We start from the raw sequence: 25,191 nt of genomic DNA, 5'->3' as shown, positions 1-25,191 counted from the left end.
CCACCGGCCATCGTCGTCCCCTCATGGCCCCCCCCCGTCCCCCCTCCGCCCCCCCCCCCCCCGCCGCCCCCACCTCCGCCATCCCTTGCCCCCAAGCTTCTGGTCAGATGTCTGAGATTCCTTCCACATTTCTTCGTAAAAAAACGACACGGTGCACGACCCCATCCCCCCCCCCCCCCAACGTGACCTTACAAAGACAAAGATCCCCGTGGTAGCCTCCACAGGCTGCAGCAGCAAAGTGTTCAATAGTCAGCAGCTCTGAACCTCCAAGCCACCCCGGTCAACTCCCCAAATAGAAATACACACTGGTCTCACGATAACAATAATAACAATAGGTCGAACTGAGGTTTCCAGGTTCACCGGGTTTCCAGGTTCACCGGGCAGCGCACAAACCACAACGCCACCGCTCCACGCCCACAACTGGAATATGGTTGTGCCACAGGGGAGCGGATTTGATGTCAACATCGGCAGCAACAGCCGGAGAGCTGGCGCCAACACCTGAGCCATCAGTTGTGCAACCAAACCATCGGCTCCTCTCGAAATGACCGCACGGAGTTATCATCGCCTGAAGCTGCTTTACTCCCCACCTCCGCACCTGAGTGAGCGGTTGCGCAACAAGGAATTAAGGTGGCGCATTTCGTTGATTGTAACGACCAGTCAAGAGTTCACATACATCCACTCATCACTTGGCTGAAAACATCCTAATACGTAGAGGACAACAGAGTTTGGGCGACCGCTGGCGGCACCGGCTCACCGCCGCCCGGTGGTGACTGCTGCCGTTCCGCGTCGGTCTGTGCATCCTCGGCAATTGTGACAGATGCAACTTGCACGAACGACAACGGCGCGATGTATAAAGCTCAAGAATTGTTGTTATTATTATCATCACATATTTGCGAGTCACCAATCATTGTCATCATTAAGACAAAACACGACGCTACAAATCGCCGGCGGGCGGATCGACGCTCGAAAGCAGTCGCGGCAAATAAACTCAACACGCTCGTCAATAACACCGCGGCCTTGCGAGGACTTGTCCGTGACGGGCGACGCTTCGGGCAAGTGGCCCTTTTCACGGCGCGTAGAGAGTGAGAGGCGCCAGGGAGACCGAGCGGAGAATACAATTTGCTTGAGGGGCAGAGTTTGTTGTCCAACGCCTTCGAGCAAACCGGTTGCTCAACGGCTCGCAAACCGATGGCTCGTGCGAGCGAGTCGGTTGCGTGCAGCCGACCCGCCGGGGCGTGGAGGTGCTGCTCTTGCGTACCGTGCCGGCGCTGTAGCTGCACACCCTCCGCTCGCCCGCCAGGCACTCGCCGCCGCTGACCACCAGCACCTGGTGCTGAACTCCGATGCGATACTTGGTGTGGATGGCGTGCCTCAACTCCGCCACGCTGCAATGCAATGCAAATGTTGTACCAGATTAGAACAAAACCGTTTTTTTTAAATCCTTTATTAAATCCTTTATATTAAGTTCACTTGCTTGCTTGCTTAGGACCGTGCAAATCTTTCGGTCGTTTTTTAACCCACTTCCCGTGATCCAATCGAGCTGACATTTCCCACACAGACTCGTTGTGCGTGACAATTAATGTTCGTGAAAATTTTTTTCCAAAATTTTTTTTTTAGGACAAAAAAATTATATTTAATTACCAATTGCTTAATTCTGCCAGACAATCATCTGACCCATAGGTGGCAGCCATCACAAGCCAGAGGACGAGAGGACTCTAGCCGCCACGCATTATAAAGGATTTATAGTGAAAAACTTTGTTTTTACGGGTTATACTTATATTAAGTTCGCTTGCTTGCTTGCTTAGGACGGTGCACATCTTTCGGTCGTTTTTTAACCCACTTCCCGTGATCCAATCGAGCTGACATTTTGCACACAGACTCGTTGTGCGTGACAATGAATTTTCGTGAAAAAAATTTCCAAAATTTTACACTGTTTAGGGAAAATTGTTTAATTATTTATTTTCCAATTGGTTAATGCTGGCACACAATCATCTGACCCATAGGTGGCAGCCATCTCAAGCCAGAGGACGAGAGGACTCTAGCCGCCCCGATGCCACGCATATAAAGGATTTATAGTGAAAAACTTTGTTTTTACGGGTTAATTTTTTTCTGGCTGGATTCAAACCTGGATTCCTGGCTGGCTGTCTGTCGCACGGCCAAGTGCGAGTGCTCGGTGGTAACATCAATTAGCACGTCTGCACGATGACTTCACCCTCAACACCCCCCATCTACCCTCCACCCCGGCCGCGAATCATATCATATACTACATTTAAAAAACAGTTTTGCTCGGTAGCTGGGTGGGTGAAGTGGGGAGGGAGGGGGGAGGAGCGGAGGGAGGGGAGGGTCACGTTACGTCCAAGGGACGTGCGTGCAGGCTGCTAGTACATTTTGTATAATAACGTCTAGACGCAACTGCATCTCCAGAGACTACACTGGGGGTGTGGGGGGGGTGGGGGTGACCAAACAACAAAACTTAAAATTACGTTTTAGGTCTCGACTTGAACAAGAGATGGCAGCAGAGTCTCAACCGCACACAGTTCAAGAGCTAATTAATTCCAGACTACAGGAGCAGCAGCCGAGAAGGAGCGACCTCATCCCATGGAACGAAGATTGATGGCTGTGGGCGGCTTTGCGAGTAGGAGGCGGCCTCCAATGCTGCTGGAACGGAGATGACGTCCAGAAGAATAGCGTGAGATGAGAGGGGAGAGTTAGGAGGGAGTGTGGGGGGGAGTAGAGAGATGAGAGGTAGGAGAGTGTGTGGAGGGGAGTGGAGTGAGATGAGAGGTAGGAGAGTGTGTGGAGGGGAGTAGAGAGAGATGAGAGGTAGGAGAGTATGCGGATGGTAGTAGAGTGAGATTTGAGGGGAGAGGTAGGAAAGTGTGTGGAAGGGAGTAGAGAGAGATGAGAGGTAGGAGAGTATGCGGATGGGAGTAGAGTGAGATTAGAGGGGAGAGGTAGAAAAGTGTGTGGAGGGGAGTAGAGAGAGATGAGAGGTAGGAGAGTATGCGGATGGGAGTAGAGTGAGATTAGAGGGGAGAGGTAGGAAAGTGTGTGGAGGGGAGTAGAGAGAGATGAGAGGTAGGAGAGTATGCGGATGGGAGTAGAGTGAGATTAGAGGGGAGAGGTAGAAAGTGTGTGGAGGGAGTAGAGAGAGATGAGAGGTAGGAGAGTATGCGGATGGGAGTAGAGTGAGATTAGAGGGGAGAGGTAGGAAAGTGTGTGGAGGGGAGTAGAGAGAGATGAGAGGTAGGAGAGTATGCGGATGGGAGTAGAGTGAGATTAGAGGGGAGAGGTAGGAAAGTGTGTGGAGGGGAGTAGAGTGAGATGAGAGGGAAGAGCTAGGAGATCGCAAGGAGTGACCAGCCCCTCGTGCCCCCCCCCATTCTGTTTTGCATTTAACATGTGTTTATAATTTAACATTGGCTGTGTCGTGCCCCCCCCCCCCCGCTCCGCTGAGTTTCTCTATGATGCCCCCCTTTTTTTTAAAGGCATTTGCCTTGTGTCGGACCGGCTGCCCGTCACGGGTTCGAAGTTTTCTGCAACATGGGCAGAACAGAATCCGAAGTGAGTGCGCAACAAGCTGTGTTGAGGAATTGGCAAGAAGAACTTTGGCAACTGACTAATAATACATAACATACGTAATACTGGGCCGTGGAGATGACTATGCACGTGGCCTGTAGCCCAGCACTGTGGAGGCAACAGGGAGGGTCGGCGGATCACCACACAGATGTTGTGGAACTCCCTTCCCAGGAGCGTCGAGGAGGTGCCATTCCCCTGTCTCGCCAGAAGACGGTAGAGGGAGTGGACTAATCTCCATCTGTTCCCATCTGTACGGGGATGGAGTGTTTCCCCCCCCCCCCCCCCCCCCTCGGACGTGTGGGTTTTCTCCCCGTGCTCCGATTTCATCCCACACACTTGCGTTGCACTTCCAGGCTGAGAGAATAATTACTCGTCATAAAGTGGCTGAAAACATCTTAAAATAAAACAGCAATGCTACACACTCTCCTGATAAAGAGCATTCGGGAGTCAGTGTGACTTTTCAGGATAAATAAGTAAATTATTAACGTTAACATTTGGTGGTGAAACCCAAGAACAAATTTGGATCAAGCTTGGATTGGCGTGTTAGCGTGTTAGCGTGTGTGTGTGCGATCGTTTAAATATAAGTGTGTAAGAGTTTGCGTGTGTAGTGTAGCGGTTAGCGCGCTGCACTATGAACCCAGCAACACGAGTTTGATTCCCGCACACAGCCAACACTAGTGACGATTATCTGAAACAGTCCTTGGGCCTCCCCTAGATCTACTCAGCCTCAAATGAGTACCTAGTGTGGTGTGTAAACTTCGCCACTAGGGAGACAAAGGCCGCCGGGCATGGCGCTGGCCACCCAACGCCTCGTGCGCCGTGTCGGCCTTCATAGGTGCTCGCTAACAGCACTTGCCCCAACAGTCTGTTACAGGCTATACGGGGTAACCTTTGTCTTCATGTAAGAATTTGAGCGTACACGATTTTGCGAGCGCTTATTCGCGAGTGTGTTACACTTCTGCGTGTACAAAGCTGAGTGCAATTTTTTCACGTTAGGCAACGTCTCTCAGGGTAAGCAATATGACTTCTTCGCTTCCGTTTTGCAGCACAGTTTCAAATTACTCAGCCATTAAGCTAAATCGCGGCCCCAGGTCCTGAATCATTAATGAAGTAGAGGCCGGAAGCACCGACCCCTGCCCTCCCCTCTATCCTGGCCGGTTTAGCCCAGAGAGTCAAGCCAGGAGGATTTAGGCAAGGAGAGGCACCTGCTCGGCCTATGAATCAAAAATAATTTTGGCATGTTCGGTAAGCAGTGGGTGTACCCACACTTGACTCCACCGCACGCGACCTGCCAGAGGTGGGGAGGGGGGGGATCTAAGAGGCGTGGACCGTTGGTTCAACTGCCGCTCCGGGAGACGGAATCGATCCGGCAACCTCTGGATCGCAAGTCCAGTCTCGCTGACCATTACACCACGGGAGCATTCCAGAAAAGAGAAGAAAATAACAAAATATTACAAAGGTGAAATGTTTAATTTCCCTACCTACGAAAGACCCGTTCGGTTTTATGATGAAGCGCCTCATTTCCATCACGAGCGGAAGAAATACAGCCACGGTGAACCGGTTTGCCATGAGGACCATGTGACCCCGTTCAACCAATCAGAACACACTTGGCTTGTGAAAGAAAATGTTTTGAAGACTTTTGGATAAAAGTTGCTCTGTATTGCCCATCTTCATACTCTGTGTAGCAACCCACGTTACTGAACAAAGCAACATTGCCACCAATTGTGTTCTAAAACATCACGTTGCACTGCATCGCTTAATTTCCATCTTAAGCGCGTGTGCATGTTGTGACTATGTGTGAAAAGCGCGTGTGTGACCGTGTCTGTGTGTCTATGTGTGGGGGAGCGGTAGTGTGGAGGCTAGCGCACTGCAATACGAAGCCAGTGACCCGAGTTTGATTCCTTCTCACGGCCAACACCAGTGACGATTATCTGAACCGGTCATGGGCCTCCACTAGATCGACTCAGCCTCAAATGATTTCCCAGCAGCATTGTGCAAAAACATCACCACTGGAAAGGCAAAGGCAAGCCGGGTGTGGTGCTGGTCTCCCACCTCCTCCTTGTGTGGTGTACCGATCTTCATAGGTGCTCACTAGCAATGCTCGACCCGAAAGTTTGTTCGAGGATATACGGTGGAGTGGGGGGGGGGGTCCATGTCTTTGCGCGAGCGAGTGTGCGGGGCAGTACGTTTGGAGTGCCAGCTCGGTGTCGAAGGTGAGGGTGGCACCCGTGTTCACCAGGAACACAAACAGCTTCATGTTCGGTTCCTACAGCCGTGAGTCCCGTCCGTGAGTCCAAACACAGCCGCTCACGATCGCGTCACTTCCTCCGCCAGTACCTGGGTCGCGTGGGACAAAGGATTCATAATGGCCAATGTTAGAACCACCGAGCTGGTACAATGGAGATCGAGCCTCGTTACTCGGTCTCCCTCTTTCAGGTGGCGCATTATGGCCGTGGCACAGCCACTCAGCAAGCACAGCAGAGAAACTGGGTTCAAATCCTGGGGTTGGGCGTCTCTCTCCGGGTTGTCCATAATGGGTCCTTATCATCTACAATTCACACATAGACAATCACATGCACAGGGTTACAGCGAACACGGGTTTCTGTACAGCTAAGCCCCCACGTCCCTCGGCTCCAAAGCCTAGCATTCTTTGCCCCAAATTCCTGGGTTCCCAGATCCCAAACAAATACAGGGTACCTTGTTCTGAATCCTTGATTCCAGGATCCAGGTCCCAGATCTCAACTCCCCCTGCCCTACCCAAGCACCAGGTCCTAGAACCCTAATTCAGGAGTACGAGGTCTTGATGACGCGGGACGTAGTTACTGTACCAGCAAAACGTCACAGTAAATGTTATGGATTTACTCTGTCAACACACCTGTGGGCTGAAGTAGTAACTAATTGCAAAGGTTTTGTTTAGGTTACAAAACTCACGAATTGGCTGTGTCGGGTGGTGGTGGGTTAACACCACATTTATACTTACGTGATCAAACCCAAAAAAAACTTTATGATGAATAATGTCAAAGAGAGTACAAAGTCACGTAGTTAGAAATAAAATAAAACAAATCACGACGTTTCGATTGCAACACAAGCGGTCGCCTCTAAAGGCTTTTGCTGAAACGTCGTGATTTTTTTATTACATTTTATTTCTAACAACGTGACTTTACCGAAAGAACCAAAGAGTATAGATTCCTGCAGTGACGAAAGCTTCAAATCAAGATAGAGTACAAGGTCTCTCTCGAATCTCCATACTCTGTCATATTGGTCTCTTATGAAGAGTTATCAGGCACTGATCACAAGGACCCTCGCTATTCACAGCTCCGAGGTTCCATTCCAGCTCCCGAGACGAGAGTTCCTCTTCGGAGATTCCAGCACCTTAATGGGTACGAGCATTCCAGGTCCCAAGAGCCTAGTCCAGGCAGTGCCGGATTAAGCTATCGCGGGACCTGTAGCATATGTTATAAAGGGGCCTTAAATATAAAAAAAAACACATCAATATTAAAACACAAATGTTTTACTTGCATAGTAAAGTAATTGTATTTTTTTCATTTTCTATACAGCCAGATAATACGACAAATCGCTAACCTTAAACACCTAGTTATTCGTAACAGTTGAAGGCGGTATAGTACTAGAGTAATAGAGCAAGTGCAGAATCACTGAACCGGAATTGATAGCTTGAAAGCATTTAGCGCGGGGCCCTTGAAAGTGCGGAGCACGTAGCTACTACATGTGTAGCTACTTGTGCTAGTAGGATAATCCGGTACTGAGTATATGTTCCGGAGTAAAAAAAAAACAATACTGGTGCCGGCTTTCCAAGATCTTGGTTCCAGATCCAAGCTTAGGTTCCCCAGTTTCTCCAGGTCTCAGTTTTCCGGAGCCCTGCTCCTAGTTTTCCAAGTCTCGGTTACCCAAGCTCCATATTACTTACTGGTCCCAGATCCACAATTTCCACTTTCCCAAGTCGCTGACCCCAAATCTAGAATTCCACAGGATCCACCCCCCTGATTCCTAGTCCTAGATTCCAGAACCACAAGTAGTCCTCCGTCTTCAAAGCCTCATTTCTCCACGTTCACAGTACCCGATCCCTGGTTCCATCTCACCCCAAACACTCTCTGGTCACTGGGTCCCCTGACCCAAAGACCTGGTACCCCCCCCCAGGTCTTGATTTGCCTGGTGCCCCGTTGTTTCCCAGGTACCAAATTGAAAGACAACAACAACAACTCCCGGCCTCAAAGGCCCCGGTGACATCAGCATCAGCTGTGACTCCGCGTGTTACGCAACCCTCCCCCAACAACAACAAACCCAACCACCACCAGGGCATCAACAACAAAACCAGCACCGCCACAAATACTATAACACCACCACCAACAAAGACCGTTACGAATTAATCGCCACTGTCATTTCAACAACAAACACCCACCGAGACAAGTGACAACAAAGAGTGGGGTCGGGTAGAGGGGTGAGGGGGGTGGGGGGTGCGAGCAGCAGGCCTCGGCGAGTGTTGACGCCCCTACCGGGCACCTCGCGCCTCCGCCGGTAGGGCATCTATCCGAGCCCCCTTGATTCGCGCTTCGGGCCTCGCCGATCACAAACAAAAATGACACAGAGAGCGCCGCGTTCTGGCCGTGAGGCAGGCGGGGGGCTGAGCCCCTTCCCCCCCCCCCTACCCACCACACACACACACACACAGCCCCATCGACGTTTCGCGAGTAGCCCCTTACCCGTGACGCCGACCAGGCGGTTCGCGTGCGGAGCGACGAGGCCATGAGCGTGGCTCTCAATCGGCGGCGCGTGAATCGTCGAGCGGGCCCGGGGGGCGGGGCTAGGGGTGGGGGGGGGGCGGGGCTGGGCAAGCGGTGGGGGGTGGTGTGGTGGGGGGGTGGTGTGGTAGTGGTGGGGGGGTGGTGGGGGGTGGTGGGGGGGGAGTGGGGGGGGGGTGGTGGGGGGGTGGTGGGGGGGGTGGGGGTGGTGGGGGGTGGTGGGGGTGGTGGTGGGGGGGTGGGGGTGGTGGGGGGGCGGTGGTGGTGGGGGGGGTGGTGGTGGTGGGGGGTGGTGGGGGGGTGGTGGTGGGGGGGGGGTGGTGGGGGGGTGGGGGTGGTGGGGAGGGGGATGGTGGTGGGGGGTCCACCACCTCCAAGCGTGAGTTGTGGCCATCAGGGGGCAGTGTTGTGCCTCTTTCTATATTCTAGATTTGAAGCTTTCGTGACTGCAAGGATTCATATTCTTAGGTTTTTTCCGGAAAGTCACGTAGGTAAAACATTAAAATTAATAAAAGTAAAATATTTTATTTTACTTTTAAAATTAATAAAAGTAAAATATTTTATTTTACTTTTAAAATTAATAAAAGTAAAATATTTATTTTACTTTTATTAATTTTAATGTTTTACCTACGTGACTTTACCGAAAAAACTAAGAATATGAATCCTTGCAGTCACGAAAGCTTCAAATCTAGAATATAGAAAGAGGCACACACAAATTAATCAAAGTAAAATATTTTATTTTACTTTTATTAATTTTAATGTTTTACCTACGTGACTCTTTATATATCTTCAGTTTCGATTTAAAGCTTTCGTGACTGCAGGGATTCATCTTCTTGGTTCTTTCGGTAAAGTCACGTAGAAGGGAAATAATAAAATAATAAAACTAAAACATTATAAAATAATTATCTGTCTGAAATTTATTCAGACTCTGCCTTCTCGACAGACCTGTGCTCCACCTGAAGACGGCTGCTTGCGTTGTGGCCGAAACGTCGTGAGAATTGTATTTTATTATGTTTAATTTTTATTATTTTATTATTTTCCTTCTACGTGACTTTACCGAAAGAACCAAGAAGATATATCTTCAGTGTTGCGATGTTGATTATGATGCCAAGGGGGTGGCACTGTCGGGTTTTTTACAATCGGGTTTAATTGTCATTTTAAATCCTTTATATTAAGTTATCTTGCTTGCTTGCGTGCTTGCTTGCTTGCTTGCTTACGACCGTGCAAATCTTTCGGTCGTTTTTTAACCCACTTCCCGTGATCCAATCGAGCTGACATTTTCCACACAGACTCGTTGTGCGTGACAATTAATTTTCGTGAAAATGTTTTTCCAAAATTTTACACTGTTTAGGGAAAACAAATTAAATATTTAATTACCAATTGCTTAATGCTGGCAGATAATCATCTGACCCATAGGTGGCAGCCATCTCAAGCCAGAGGACGAGAGGACTCTCGCTGCCACGCATATAAAGGATTTAGAGTGAAAAACCTTGTTTTTACGGGTTAATTTATTATATTAAACCCGAACATCTGAGATTGGGAGAAATCCGGTTTAATTGGTTCTAATTGCAGAACCGCACTTCTCAACGATGGGCTTCATCCATTGCCCAAGCTAAGGAACTCACTGGCGCCCACGATTGTGGAGGAGAAGCTCATGTTCATCAAGACCAACCTGCCCGCCGCATTCTACGACTACCTCGTGCCCGACGGCCCCCCCGAGTACGATAGCAGCACCGACGAGGAAGCAGCCGAAGCCTTGGATCAGAGTTTCGTATTCATGAAACCAGGTTTTAATTCCCCGAAATCGGGTTTAATTGTATTAAAGAAAAAAAACAGATGCCTGCCGCTGGAAAAATCGGGTTTTTTCCACCCATAGATTATGCACGATGTAACCACCACCAGACAACCACCTCCACTCCACCACCAGTCCACCACCAGTCCACCTCACCTCCACCGTGTTCGTGCGGTTGGTCTCCACAGCCACCAACTTTGTGCCTCACTCCAGCCTCACCACCGTCTGGCGAGGGTGACATCGATGATTCACGATGTAACACAATTTGTGTCTCTGGGTAGTAAGTGTTCTTTTCTAATTGCTTATGCTTCAAAAATGTAGAAAATTGCTATTATTCCCCCACAAACTTTGCTTTTGTGACCGAGACTTTACGTGAAGGGATGACGCAAATGCACACCACGTGTTCTCATTGAAAATAGGTAAATTTCAAAATAGCATTGTCCTGGTCACAAAAGCAAAGCTTGTGTGGAATAATAGCCGTTTTCTGTTCCTTTGAGGCATAGGCAATTAGGAAATAACACTGACTACCCAAGGACAACAAATAAATAAAGTTGTTACACAGTGTTCGTAATGGAGTGGGTTATTAACTTTGCTTTTGAGTCCTGGTCACAAATCCAAAGTTTGTGCGGAATAATAGACATCTTCTGTACTTTGAGGCATAAGCAATTAGAAAATAACACTACCCAGAAACCCCCCAAAAATGTGTTACACAATGTTATGTGCAGAGGTCGCAAACGGGTTTTGATTCCTTACCCGTACCCGGCCGGGTACCCGTACCCGTACCCGCCGGGTACCCGTACCCGGCCGGGTACCCGTACCCGTACCCGCCGGGTACCCGTACCCGGCCGGGTACGGGTAGGGTATCGGGTACCTGATTGCAACCTCTGGGATGAAGCCATGTTGCAGGCGCGGGTGGGTTGATTCTAGGAACTTGAATTGTGAGAAGAGACAAGACGTTGGGAAATGAGTGACAAACGGTGACTCACCAGTGACTCACGGCCTACCCGTACCCGGCCGCACCAGGGTCGCAACCGGCTACCCGTACCCGGCCGGGTACGGGTAAGCCGGGTAGGGTACAGGTATCGGGTACCCGGTTGCGACCTCTGGTTTCACGCAGTCGGTGGGCACGAGGCAGTCAACCCATGGCACCTGCAGCGCCTGCCCCGTGACCTCCTGCCAGCGAGCCATCGACAGAGTGCACCTAGCCTGGCACAAGCGCCGTGGTGAATGGTGGCTGCTTGTTCTGCTGGAAGTTGAATCCAATGATTTTTTGTGTGGGGGGGGGGAGACCAGTGTTGGAAGAGTTCATAGTAGATGTTTGATAGGGGGGGGGGGTGATGGACCGGGGGGCCTGACTTGGACAGACCAGTCCATGTTGGGAGCGAGTTGGGGGGGGGGGGGTTGGGGGGGTCTGTTCTCCCCTGGGCCACGTGACCTCGTGGTCTATAAATGGCCTCTCTCTCGACGCGTGCGTCTCTCGTTACAGGGAAAGCGTGGAACATTCTCCTCCTCCTGCTCATCCTTCTACCTCGTCGTGGTCAGTCTCGCTACACGACGAACGGACGGGGAGACTCACGGGGGGACGACGACGACCACGAACGAGGTCGACCATCAGCCCTCTGGGTGGACGAGGGAACGAAAGGAGAGAGGACGAGGTGAGGAGGGTTTTGAGCGAGGTGGACCAACGTTGAACCTGACGGACGGAGTGAGGAGGGAGCCGATGGTGGACGGCTTGAGGAAGGTGGAGGAGGGAGAGGCACTCGCCGACACACACACACACAGCTCCCCCGTGTAGCCTTCACAGACTGTTGGGACAAGTGCTGTTAGTGAGCAGCAACCACGCCCGGCCGCCTTTGTCTCCCTCAGTGGCGATGTTTACTACACACCGCAACGGGTACTCATTTGAGGCCGAGTCGACCTAGGGGAGGCCCAGGACCGGTTCAGATAATCGTCACTGGTGTTGACCGTGAGTGGGAATCGAACCGTTGGACATGTGTGAAAAAGAGCTTTATAGATCATCGGATTCCTCCGGTGCAAATAAATATGCCGATTTATAGCGCAGCGCTCTAACCGGTGCACCACCGCTCCCCACACACCGACATGCACAGGCAGACAAGAACATACACACAGCTCCCCTGTGTAGCCTCCACAGACTGTTGGGGCAAGTGCTGTGAGCGAGCAGCACCTATGGATGCCGGCGCGTTGCACTTACGAGGGGGTGGTGTGACAAGCATGATGTCCTGCCCCTTCATATCCCCAGGGCTGGTGTGTTTACACACCGCACCAGGTACTAATTTAAGGCTGAGGCCACCTAGGGGAGGCCGTAGCGACGAGGTTGTCCGCCTGTTTTGCAGCTGTAGCCACTGTCCGCCTGTGCTGCGACAGCCGTGGTGACGAGGCTGTCCGCCTGTGCGTGACAGCCATGGTAACGAGGCTGTCCGCCTGTGTGTGACAGCAGTGGTGACGAGGCTGTCCGCCTGTGCGTGACAGCCATGGTAACGAGGCTGTCCGCCTGTGTGTGACAGCAGTGGTGACGAGGCTGTCAGCCTGTGTTTAGCAGCTGTATTAGCGACGAGGCTGTCCGCCTGTCCGTGACAGCAATGGTGACGAGGCTGTCCGCCTGTGCGTGACAGCTGTAGTGACGAGACTGTCCGCCTGTGTGTGACAGCTGTAGTGACGAGACTGTCCGCCTGTGTGTTACAGCTGTAGTGACGAGACTGTCCGCCTGTGCGTGACAGCTGGAGCGACGAGGCTGTCCGCCTGTGTGTTACAGCTGTAGTGACGAGGCTGTTCGCCTGTGTGTGACAGCTGTAGTGACGAGACTGTTCGCCTGTGTGTTACAGCTGTAGTGACGAGGCTGTTCGCCTGTGTGTGACAGCTGTAGTGACGAGACTGTCCGCCTGTGTGTTACAGCTGTAGTGACGAGGCTGTTCGCCTGTGCGTGACAGCTGGAGTGACGAGGCTGTCCGCCTGTGCGTGACAGCTGTAGTGACGAGACTGTCCGCCTGTGTGTGACAGCTGTAGTGACGAGACTGTCCGCCTGTGTGTTACAGCTGTAGTGACGAGGCTGTTCGCCTGTGCGTGACAGCTGGAGCGACGAGGCTGTCCGCCTGTGCGTGACAGCTGTAGTGACGAGGCTGTCCGCCTGTGCGTGACAGCTGTAGTGACGAGGCTGTCCGCCTGTGCGTGACAGCAGTGACGAGGCTGTCCGCCTGTGTGTGACAGCTGTGGTGACGAGGCTGTCCGCCTGTGCGTGACAGCTGTAGTGACGAGGCTGTCCGCCTGTGCGTGACAGCCGTAGTGACGAGGCTGTCCGCCTGTACGTGACAGCCGTGGCAACGAGGCTGTCTGCCTGTGCGTGACAGCTGTAGTGACGAGGCTGTCCGCCTGTGCGTGACAGCTGTAGTGACGAGGCTGTCCGCCTGTGTGTGACAGCCGTGGCGACTAGGCTGTCCGCTTGTGCGTGACAGCTGTAGTGACGAGGCTGTCCGCCTGTGTGTAGCAGCTGTAGTGACGAGGTTGTCCGCCTGTGCGTGACAGCTGTAGTGACGAGGCTGTCCGCCTGTGTGTAGCAGCTGTAGTGACGAGGCTGTCCGCCTGTGCGTGACAGCTGTAGTGACGAGGCTGTCCGCCTGTGTGTGACAGCTGTAGTGACGAGGCTGTCCGCCTGTGCGTGACAGCTGTAGTGACGAGGCTGTCCGCCTGTGTGTGACAGCTGTAGTGACGAGGTTGTCTGCCTGTGTGTGACAGCTGTAGTGACGAGGCTGTCCGCCTGTGTGTGACAGCTGTAGCAGCGACGAGGCTGTCCGCCTGTGTGTGACAGCCGTAGTGACGAGGCTGTCCGCCTGTGCGTGACAGCTGCAGCAGCGACGAGGCTGTCCGCCTGTGTGTGACAGCTGTAGTGACGAAGCTGTCCGCCTGTGCGTGACAGGTGTAGCGACGAGGCTGTCCGCCTGTGCGTGAAAGCCGTAGCAACGAGGCTGTCCGCCTGTGCGTAACAGCCGTAGCGATGAGCGTGCGGAGGGACGGCGCGGGGCCGGACTCGACGGCGTCGCTGCTGCTGCGCGAGTCCCAAGCGCGCGACGACCTGGAGCGCCAGCTGCTGTGCCCCATCTGCCTGGAGATGTTCTCCAAGCCTGTGGTCATCCTGCCCTGCCAGCACAACCTGTGCCGCAAGTGCGCCAACGACGTGTTCCAGGTGCTTGCCCCGCACGCTCACCTGTACACTCACCTGTGCACTCGCCTGTGCACTCGCCTGTACACTCACCTGTGCACTCGCCTGTGCACTCGCCTGCACACTCGCCTGTACGCTCACCTGTACACTCACCTGTGCACTCGCCTGTGCACTCGCCTGTACACTCACCTGTGCACTCGCCTGTGCACTCGCCTGCACACTCGCCTGTACGCTCACCTGTACGCTCACCTATACACTCACCTGTACACTCACCTGTACACTCACCTGTACACTCGCCCGCACTGCATTCTGACCTGTACACGCAGCTGTACACTCACCTGTACACTCACCTGTACACTCGCCTGTACACTCACCTGTACACTCGCCCGCACTACACTCTGACCTGTACACTCACCTGTACACTCGCCCGCACTGCACTCTGACCTGTACACGCAGCTGTACACTCGCCTGCACACTCACCTGTACACTCACCTGCACACTCACCTGTACACTCACCTGCACACTCACCTGTACACTCACCTGTACACTCGCCCGCACTGCACTCTGACCTGTACACGCAGCTGTACACGCAGCTGTACACTCACCTGTACACTCACCTGCACGCTCACCTATACACTCGCCTGTACACTCGCCTATACACTCACCTGTACACTCGCCTGTACACTTCCCTGTACACTCGCCCGCACTGCACTCTGACCTGGACACGCAGCTGTACACTCACCTGTACACTCACCTGTACACTCACCTGTACACTCGCCCGCACTGCACTCTGACCTGTACACACAGCTGCATGCTCACTCACCTGTATACTCACCTGTGCAGTGTCCCGCGTGCACGCTCACCTGTACACTCATGGGCAATGTCACAGATGTCCAGTAGGGGTGGGTCACAAAGTTACAACATTCGTGGCAATGCCTCTCTTGTCTTCCCCCGGTCCCCTCGCCCCCCCCTCACTGTCCCTCCACCCTCCAGTCTCGTGGGGGGGGGCCCTCAATCGGCGGGGGGGGCCGCTTCCGCTGCCCGTCGTGCCGCCACGAGGTGTTGCTGGACCGCCACGGCGTCTACGGCCTCCAGCGGAACCTCCTCGTCGAGAACATCATCGACATCTACAAGCAGCAGCAACAGCAGCAGCAGCCCTCGCGGGGAGCAGCAGCAGCAGCGTGAGGGCAGGGGGGCATGGGGCAGGGCACTGGGAAAGAGGGGCCCCTTCCCCCTGGTTCAGACAGATGGCATCGTGGTCCAGTCGTTTCCAGTCTCTGTATGATATCGTTGTGATGGGGTGGGCGAATGATCGGTAATGCCGCCTTGCACGTCACGAGACCGTGATCTGAAATGCCCGCGCCTTCGATAACAACGTCGATCACGTGGCTACGGCATCGGCGGACGTGAAGGTGCGATCCGGCGTATTTCCCGAGCGGCAGGTCACCGTTGATTTTACCACAAGAACCAGTCGGTCCGGGACAGTTCAGGTCAACACAGATGATTTAGCTAGAGCACGGTGAGCCACAGTCTAGCAGGCTGGAAAGCTCGGAAAAGAATTCCGACAGTGGTGAGGAACGGCGTTCAACAGACGTTCGTTGTTTTCCCAAGCAGCAGCTCGAACCACGGTGATTGTCAACGAGTCGCTCGCGACTTTCACGCAGATGTCTCCACGGTGAATCGGTACGATCCCACCCAAAGGCCTAGCTAGGATATTTTGATATGTAAACTTTTAGGTTGAGGTGTAGATTTGTGCAGTAGTTTCAGGCTGCCGCGCCCGCCGCAATAAGTTCTAATGTAACGTTGTGAGCCTCATTTTGGTGCCCCTTTACCTTGGCGCCCGGGGACACATGTACCCTCCTGCCCCCCCCCAGCTACGCCTCTGATCCCACCACACAGTAGCGTACACGTCGGCTGAAGCCTCACGCTTAACTAACGCCCATCCGGGATAGTCCGTCATACGCCCAGGTCTCGGCAACGAGTCGAGTCCACAATCGTTGACCAAGATCCTGGATCCAGCGCCGTCGCGTTGACCTCGTGCCGTTGATCACTCCGAAGCTGAGGAGCCCCCTGGTCCGGCGTTATGGCTCGATAGCCGACATCAGCAGCGGTACGGCGATGAAGTTGCCCTTCCGTGATCGTGCGCGTGTTGGGGCGGAAGACGAGCCGACCCAGATCTCCGGCACAGCCATGCCCCGAGGCGTTGCAACCAGCGACCAACACGATCGCGGGTAGGGGGGGGTCGGCATTTGCACATCGGGTCGTAGCACTTTGAGTAGTTTGAACCTTCATCATCATCGTCGTCGTTGTTGTGGTGGTGGTGGTGGCGGTGCCCCACAGGGGTCCCGGCGGCCGCAAGGTCGATGAGCCGCACTGCACGGAGCACGAGGAGGAGCGCGTGAACATCTACTGCTCCTCGTGCCGCACGCCCACCTGCTCCCTGTGCAAGGTGTTCGGCTCCCACCAGCACTGCCAGGTGGCGCCACTCGGCGTCGTCTACGAACAGCACAAGGTGGACACCTCCTCCTCCTCGCTCACCCACGCACCTCCTCCTCCTCGCTCACCCACGCACCTCCTCCTCCTCGCTCACCCACGCACCTCCTCCTCCTCGCTCACCCACGCACCTCCTCCTCCTCGCTCATTCACACACCTCCTCGCTCACCCACGCACCTCCTCCTCCTCGCTCACCCACACACCTCCTCCTCGCTCACCCACACACCTCCTTTTCCTCCTCGCTCACCCACACACCTCCTCCTCCTCGCTCACCCACACACCTCCTCGCTCACCCACGCACCTCCTCCTCCTCGCTCACCCACACACCTCCTCCTCGCTCACCCACACACCTCCTCCTCCTTGCTCACCCACACACCTCCTCCTCCTCGCTCACCCACACACCTCCTCCTCCTCGCTCACCCACACACCTCCTCCTCCTCACTCACCCACACACCTCCTCCTCCTCGCTCACCCACACACACACCTCCTCACTCACCCACACACCTCCTCCTCCTCGCTCACCCCACGCTCCTCCTCGCTCACCCACACACCTCCTCCTCCTCGCTCACCCACACACCTCCTCCTCCTCGCTCACCCACACACATCCTCCTCCTCGCCACCCACACACCTCCTCCTCACTCACCCACACACCCCTCCTCCTCACCCCCACACTCCTCCTCCTCGCTCACCCACACCCTCCTCCTCCTCGCTCACCCACACCTCCTCTTCCTCGCTCACCCACCCACGCACCTCCTCCTCCTCGCTCACCCCACACCTCCTCCTCCTCGCTCTCCCACACACCTCCTCCTCCTCGCTCACCCACACACCTCCTCCTCCTCTCGCTCACCCACACACACTCCTCCTCATCCTCGCTCACCCACACACCTCCTCCTTCTCGCTCACCCACACACCTCCTCCTCGTCACCCACACCCCTCCTCGCTCACCCACACACCTCCTCCTCCTCGCTCACCCACACACCTCCTCCTCCTCGCTCACCCACCACCTCCTCCTCGCTCCTTCGTCACCCACACACCTCCTCCTTCCTCCCTCGCTCACAACCAGCACCTCCTCCCCTCGCTCACCCGCACACCCTCCCCCTCGCTCACCCACACACCTCCTCCTCCTCACGCCACATCATTCCTCCTCCTCGCTCACTTCCCACACCCCTCTCCCCCTCCATTACCCACACACCCTCCTCCTCCTCGCTCACCCCACACCTCCTCCTCCTCGCTCACCCCACACACCTCCTCCTCACTCGCTCGAACCACACACCTCCTCCTCCTCATCGCTCACAAACCACCACCTCCTCCTCCTGTCACCCACTGCACCTCCTCCTCCTCTCCTCACCCGCCACGCTCTCCTCTTCCTCTCCTCCTCAGCTCACCCCACCCACCCTCCTCCTCCTCATAGCTCACCCACACACCCTCCCTCCTCCTCGCTCACCCACACACCTCCTCCTCCTCGCTCACGCCACGCTCCTCCTCCATCCTCCAGGGCTCACCCAAACACACCTCCTCCTCCTCCTGCTCACCCCACACCTCCTCCTCCTCACTCACCCTTGCTCCTCCTCCTCCTCACTCACCCACACACCTCCTCCTCCTCGCTCACCCACGCTCCTCCTCCTCGCTCACCCACACACCTCCTCCTCCTCGCTCACCCACACACCTCCTCCCCCTCGCTCACCCACACACCTCCTCCTCCTCGCTCACCCACACACCTCCTCCTCGCTCACCCACACTCCTCCTCCTCCTCGCTCACCCACACTCCTCCTCCTCCTCGCTCAACCCACACACCTCATCCCCCTCGCTCACACCACCCACACACACCTCCTCCTCCTCCTCGCTCACCCACACACCTCCTCCTCGCTCACCCACACCTCCTCCTCCTCCTCGCTCACCCACACTCCTCCTCCTCCTCGCTCACCCACACACCTCCTCCTCCTCGCTCACCCACCACACACCTCCTCCTCCTCGCTCACCCACACACCTCCTCGCTCACCCACACATCTCCTCCTCCTCGCTCACCCACACACCTCCTCCTCCTCGCTCCACCCACACACCTCCTCCCTCCTTGCTCACCCACACACCTCCTCCTCCTCGCTCACGCCACACACCTCCTCTTCCTCGCTCACTCCACGCACCTCCTCCTCCTCGCTCACCCACACACCTCCTCCTCCTCGCTCACCCACACACCTCCTCCTCCTCGCATCACCCCACACACCTCCTCCTCCACGCTCACCCACACACCTCCTCTTCCTCGCTCACCCACACACCTCCTCCTCCTCGCTCACCCACACACCTCTCCTCACTCACTCCACCACACCTCCTCCTCACTCACCCACACACCTCCTCCTCCTCGCTCACCCACACACCTCCTCCTCCTCGCTCACCCACACACCTCCTCCTCCTCCTCGCTCACCCACACACCTCCTCCTCCTCGCTCACCCACCACACCTCCTCCTTCTCGCTCACCCACACAACCTCCTCCTCGTTCACCCACAACCTCCTCGCTCACCACACACCTCCTCCTCACTCACCACACCCTCCTCCTCTCCTCACCCACACACCTCCTCCTCCTCGCTCACCCACACACCTCCTCCTCCTCCTCGCCTCACCCACACAACCTCCTCTTCCTCGCTCACCCACCCACGCACCTCCTCCTCCTCGCTCACACCCACAACCTCCTCCTCCTCGCTCACACACCACACCTCCTCCTCCTCCTCGCTCACCCACAGCACCTCCTCCTCCTCCTTGCTCACCCACACACCTCCTCCTCCTCCTTGCTCACCCACACACCTCCTCCTCCTCCTCGCTCACGCCACACACCTCCTCCTCCTCCTCGCTCACGCCACACAACCTCCTCCTCCTCCTCGCTCACCCCCACACCTCCTCCTTCTCGCTCAACCCACAACCCCTCTCCCTCGTTCACCCACCACACCTCCTCCTCCTCCTCGCTCACCCACACACCCCTCCTCCCTCCACGCTCTCCCACACCCCTCCTCCGCCACGCTCTCCCACACACCTCCTCCTCCTCGCTCAACCCACACACCTCCTCTCCTCGGCTCACCCAACGCACCTCCTCCTCCTCGCTCACCACGCACCTCCTCCTCCTCCTCGCTCACCCACACACCTCCTCCTCCACGCTCTCCCACACACCTCCTCCTCCTCCTCGCTCACCCACACACCTCCTCCTCTTCGCTCACCCACACACCTCCTCCTCCTCGCTCACCCACACACATCCTCCTCCTCGTTCACCCACACACCTCCTCCTCGCTCACCCACACACCTCCTCCTCCTCGCTCACCCACACACCTCCTCCTCCTCGCTCACCCACACACACCTCCTCCTCGTTCACCCACACACCTCCTCCTCGCTCACCCACACACCTCCTTCTCCTCGCTCACCCACACACCTCCTCCTCCTCGCTCACCCACACACCTCCTCCTCCTCCTCGCTCACCCCACGCTCCTCCTCGCTCACCCACACACCTCCTCCTCCTCGCTCACCCACACACCTCCTCCTCCTCGCTCACCCACACACCTCCTCCTCACTCACCCACACACCTCCTCCTCACTCACCCACACACCTCCTCCTCCTCGCTCACCCACACACCTCCTCCTCCTCGCTCACCCACACACCTCCTCTTCCTCGCTCACCCACCCACGCACCTCCTCCTCCTCGCTCACCCACACACCTCCTCCTCCTCGCTCTCCCACACACCTCCTCCTCCTCCTCGCTCACCCACACCCTCCTCCTCCTCCTCGCTCACCCACACACCTCCTCATCCTCGCTCACCCACACACCTCCTCCTCCTCGCTCACCCACACACCTCCTCGCTCACCCACACACCTCCTCATCCTCGCTCCACCCACACACCTCCTCCTCCTCGTTCACCCACAACACCTCCTCGCTCACCCACACACCTCCTCCTCCTCGCTCACCCACACACCTCCTCCTCCTCGCTCACCCACACACCCTCCTCCTCCTCCTCGCTCACCCCACACACCTCCTCCTCGCTCACCCACGCACCTCCTCCTCCTCGCTCACCCACACACCTCCTCCTCGCTCACCCACACACCTCCTCCTCGCTCACCCACACTCCTCCTCCTCCTCGCTCACCCACACACCTCATCCCCCTCGCTTACCCACACACCTCCTCCTCCTCGGCTCACCCACACACACCTCCTCCTCCTCGCTCACCCACCACACCTCCTCCTCGCTCACCCACACTCCTCCTCCTCCCTCGCATCACCCACACACCTCATCCCCCTCGCTCACCCACACACCTCCTCCTCCTCCGCTCACACCACACACACCTCCTCCTCCTCGCTCACCCACACAACCTCCTCCTCCTCGCTCACCCACACACCTCCTCCTCCTCGCTCACGGCCACACACCTCCTCCTCGCTCACCCACACACCTCCTCCTCCTCGCTCACCCACAACACCTCCTCCTCCTCGCTCACCCACACACCTCCTCCTCCTCGCTCACCCACACACCTCCTCCTCCTCCTCGCTCACCCACACACCTCCTCCTCCTCCTCGCTCACCCACGCACCTCCTCCTCGCTCACACCACACACCTCCTCCTCGCTCACCCACACACCTCCTCCTCCTCGCATCACCCACAGCTCACCATCCCCTCTCATCGCTCACCCACACACCTCCTCCTCCTCGCTCACCCACACACCTCCTCCTCCTCGTTCACACCACGCTCCTCCTCCTCCTCCTCGCTCACCCACACACCTCCTCCTCTCCTTGCTCACCCACACACCTCCCTCCTCCTCACTCACCCTTGCTCCTCCTCCTCCTCACTCACCCACACACCTCCTCCTCCTCGCTCACCCACACACCTCATCCCCTCGCTCACCCACACCCTCCTCCTCCTCGCTCACAACCACACACCTCCTCCTCGCTCACCCACACTCCTCCTCCTCCTCGCTCACCCACACTCCCTCCTCCTCCTCGCTCACCCACACACCTCATCCCCCTCGCTTACCCACACACCTCCTCCTCCTCGCTCACCCACCCACACACCTCCTCCTCCTCGCTCACCCACGCACCTCCTCCTCCTCGCTCGCTCACCCACACACCTCCTCTTCCTCGCTCACCCATGCACCTCCTCCTCCTCGCTCGCTCACCCACACACCTCCTCTTCCTCGCTCACCCACGCACCTCCTCCTCCTCGCTCACCCACACACCTCCTCCTCCTCGCTCACCCACACACCTCCTCCTCCTCGCTCACCCACACACCTCCTCCTCCTCGCTCGCTCACCCACACACCTCCTCTTCCTCGCTCAACCCACGCACCTCCTCCTCCTCGCTCACCCACACACCTCCTCCTCCTCGCTCACCCACACACCTCCTCCTCGCTAACCCACACACCTCCTCCTCCTCGCTCACCCACACACATCCTCCTCCTCGCTCACCCACACACCTCCTCCTCACTCACCCACACACCTCCTCCTCCCTCACCCACACACCTCCTCCTCCTCGCTCACCCACACACCTCCTCCTCCTCGCTCACCCACACACCTCCTCCTCCTCCTCGCTCACCCACACACCTCCTCCTCCTCGCTCCCCCACACACCTCCTCTTCCTCGCTCACCCACCCACGCACCTCCTCCTCCTCGCTCACCCACACACCTCCTCCTCCTCGCTCACCCACACACCTCCTCCTCCTTGCTCACCCACACACCTCCTCCTCCTCGCTCACCCACACACCTCCTCTTCCTCGCTCACCCACGCACCTCCTCCTCCTCGCTCACCCACACACCTCCTCCTCCTCGCTCACCCACACACCTCCTCCTCCTCGCTCACCCACACACCTCCTCCTCCACGCTCACCCACACACCTCCTCTTCCTCGCTCACCCACGCACCTCCTCTTCCTCGCTCACCCACACACCTCCTCCTCCACGCTCTCCCACACACCTCCTCCTCCTCGCTCACCCACACACCTCCTCTTCCTCGCTCACCCACGCACCTCCTCCTCCTCGCTCACCCACACACCTCCTCCTCCTCGCTCACCCACACACCTCCTCCTCGCTCACCCACACACCTCCTCCTCCTCGCTCACCCACACACACATCCTCCTCCTCGCTCACCCACACACCTCCTCCTCGCTCACCCACACACCTCCTCCTCACTCACCCACACACCTCCTCCTCCTCGCTCACCCACACACCTCCTCCTCCTCGCTCACCCACACACCTCCTCCTCCTCCTCGCTCACCCACACACCTCCTCCTCCTCGCTCACCCACACACCTCCTCATCCTCGCTCACCCACCCACGCACCTCCTCCTCCTCGCTCACCCACACACCTCCTCCTCCTCGCTCACCCACACTCCTCCTCCTCCTCCTCGCTCACCCACACACCTCCTCCTCCTCCTCGCTCACCCACACACCTCCTCCTCCTCGCTCACCCACACACCTCCTCCTTCTCGCTCACCCACACACCTCCTCCTCGTTCACCCACACACCTCCTCGCTCACCCACGCACGCACCTCCTCCTCCTCGCTCACCCACACACCTCCTCCTCCTCGCTCACCCACACACCTCCTCCTCCTCGCTCACCCACCCACGCACCTCCTCCTCCTCCTCGCTCACCCACACACCCCTCCTCCTCGCTCACCCACACACCTCCTCCTCCTCGCTCACCCACCCACCCACGCACCTCCTCCTCGCTCACCCACACACATCCTCCTCGCTCACCCACACACCTCCTCCTGATTCCATCGCACAAATCCACTCACCTCCACACACCTCCATGCACCTCCGAACACATCCACACACTCCTGATTCCATCACGGACCTCCACACACATGCACACATCTGCTGATTCCATTGCACACATCAACACTCCTCCTGATTCCATCATGCACCTCCACACACTCCTGATTCCATCACACTTCCACGCACCTCCACACACATCCACACATCTGCTGATTCCATCGCGCACCTCCACGCACATCCACACACTCCTGATTCCATCACACTTCCATGCACATCCACACACATCCACACATCTTTTGATTCCATCACACACTTCCACATATCTCGACAGCCTCCACACACCATCCCACCGCTCACTCCCCCCCCCCCTCCTCACACCGCCACGTGACATTGGAACTGGTACATCCCTCCCAGTAGGGTGAGCTGAGTAATGATGATGTTCGTGGTAATTATAATGATGATACACTATGGGGACCTCATTTGCCAGTAAAAATATGATAATTGGTTTTTTACCCTTCTATCTGGCAACAAAACTGACAAAAAAGGTGTCAGTTTTGTTGCCAGATAGAAGGGTAAAAAACCAATTATTATTATAATGATGATGTTAGTGGTAATTATAATGATGATGTTAGTGGTAATTATAATGATGTTAGTGGTAATTATGATGATGTTAGTGGTAATTATAATGATGATGTTAGTGGTAATTATAATGATGTTAGTGGTAATGATAATGATGATGGTAGTGGTAATTATAATGATGATGTTAGTGGTAATTATAATGATAATGTTAGTGGTAATTATAATGATGTTAGTGATAATTATAATGATGATGTTAGTGGTAATTATAATGATGATGGTGATGCTGCTTCTGTCGCTGATGTCGTTAATTATGTTGGTGATGACGGCAATGGCAGTGATGATAATGATGATGACAGTCTTTTTAATGATGCCGGCGATGTTGATGGTAGTGATGGCAGTGATGGTGATGGTAACGATGGCCCATCGCGTCCGGCTGGTCTTGGTGTTGGTGGTGTTCCTGTTAGTTATGTTGATGATTGTACTGATGGTGATGTTGTTGGTGATGTCAGTAATTCCCCCTCTGCCCCCCCCCCCATGCCCCCCCCCCGTCCCGTGCAGGGTGAGCTGAGTGATGGGCTGGCGGAGGTGGTGGGGAGTAGCGAGCGACTGCAGGAAGGCTCATGGAGCTGGAGGGAACGCTGCTCTCTCTCGACGTGAGGGAGCCCGCCACGGCAACCACCGCAACAACCGCAGCCACAACATCTACAGCCACAAGCACAGCACCTAGAACCATTACAACTACAACCACTACAACCACTACAACATCTACAGCCACAAGCACAGCACCTCGAACCATTACAACTACAACCACTACAACCACAACAACAACAACCACTACAACAACCACTACAACTACAATCACAACAAGCACTACAACACCTACAGCCACAAGCACAGCACCTAGAACCATTACAACTACAAGCACAACAACCACTACAACCACAACAACAACAACCACTACAACAACCACTACAACTACAATCACAACAAGCACTACCACAGCCACAACCACCGCAGCCACAATACCACAACACCTACAGCCACAAGCACAGCACCTAGAACCATTACAACTACAAGCACAACAA

At 55.8% G+C, this 25,191-nt stretch overlaps 2 protein-coding genes across 2 annotated transcripts in view; one reads left to right on the top strand and one right to left on the bottom strand.

Moving 5' to 3' along the window:
- LOC133340832 (RB1-inducible coiled-coil protein 1-like) overlaps positions 1 to 8,390 on the bottom strand; it is a 90,850-nt gene extending 82,460 nt beyond the window's left edge. The window contains exons 1-3 of the mRNA XM_061549255.1: positions 8,298 to 8,390; positions 5,766 to 5,916; positions 1,259 to 1,385 (exon numbers count right to left, since the gene is read on the bottom strand). Coding sequence (XP_061405239.1) covers positions 1,259 to 1,385; positions 5,766 to 5,836 — 198 coding nt within the window. The 5' untranslated portion in view covers positions 5,837 to 5,916; positions 8,298 to 8,390. The remainder of the gene's footprint in view (positions 1 to 1,258; positions 1,386 to 5,765; positions 5,917 to 8,297) is intronic.
- A 3,245-nt stretch (positions 8,391 to 11,635) lies between these two features.
- LOC133340845 (tripartite motif-containing protein 54-like) overlaps positions 11,636 to 25,191 on the top strand; it is a 29,282-nt gene continuing 15,726 nt past the window's right edge. Inside the window, 6 exon segments of the mRNA XM_061549277.1 lie at positions 11,636 to 11,783; positions 14,130 to 14,326; positions 15,296 to 15,483; positions 16,643 to 16,814; positions 24,665 to 24,722; positions 24,725 to 24,759. Of these exon segments, the coding sequence (XP_061405261.1) occupies positions 14,138 to 14,326; positions 15,296 to 15,483; positions 16,643 to 16,814; positions 24,665 to 24,722; positions 24,725 to 24,759 (642 nt within the window). The 5' untranslated portion in view covers positions 11,636 to 11,783; positions 14,130 to 14,137.

The sequence above is a fragment of the Lethenteron reissneri genome, chromosome 10 (assembly GCF_015708825.2).
Source record: "Lethenteron reissneri isolate LAM-NWPU_2019-01 chromosome 10, ASM1570882v1, whole genome shotgun sequence".
In the NCBI taxonomy this organism is placed as follows: domain Eukaryota; kingdom Metazoa; phylum Chordata; class Hyperoartia; order Petromyzontiformes; family Petromyzontidae; genus Lethenteron; species Lethenteron reissneri.
Note: the sequence above shows the minus strand (reverse complement) of the source record. Positions and strands in the feature narration are given on the sequence as shown.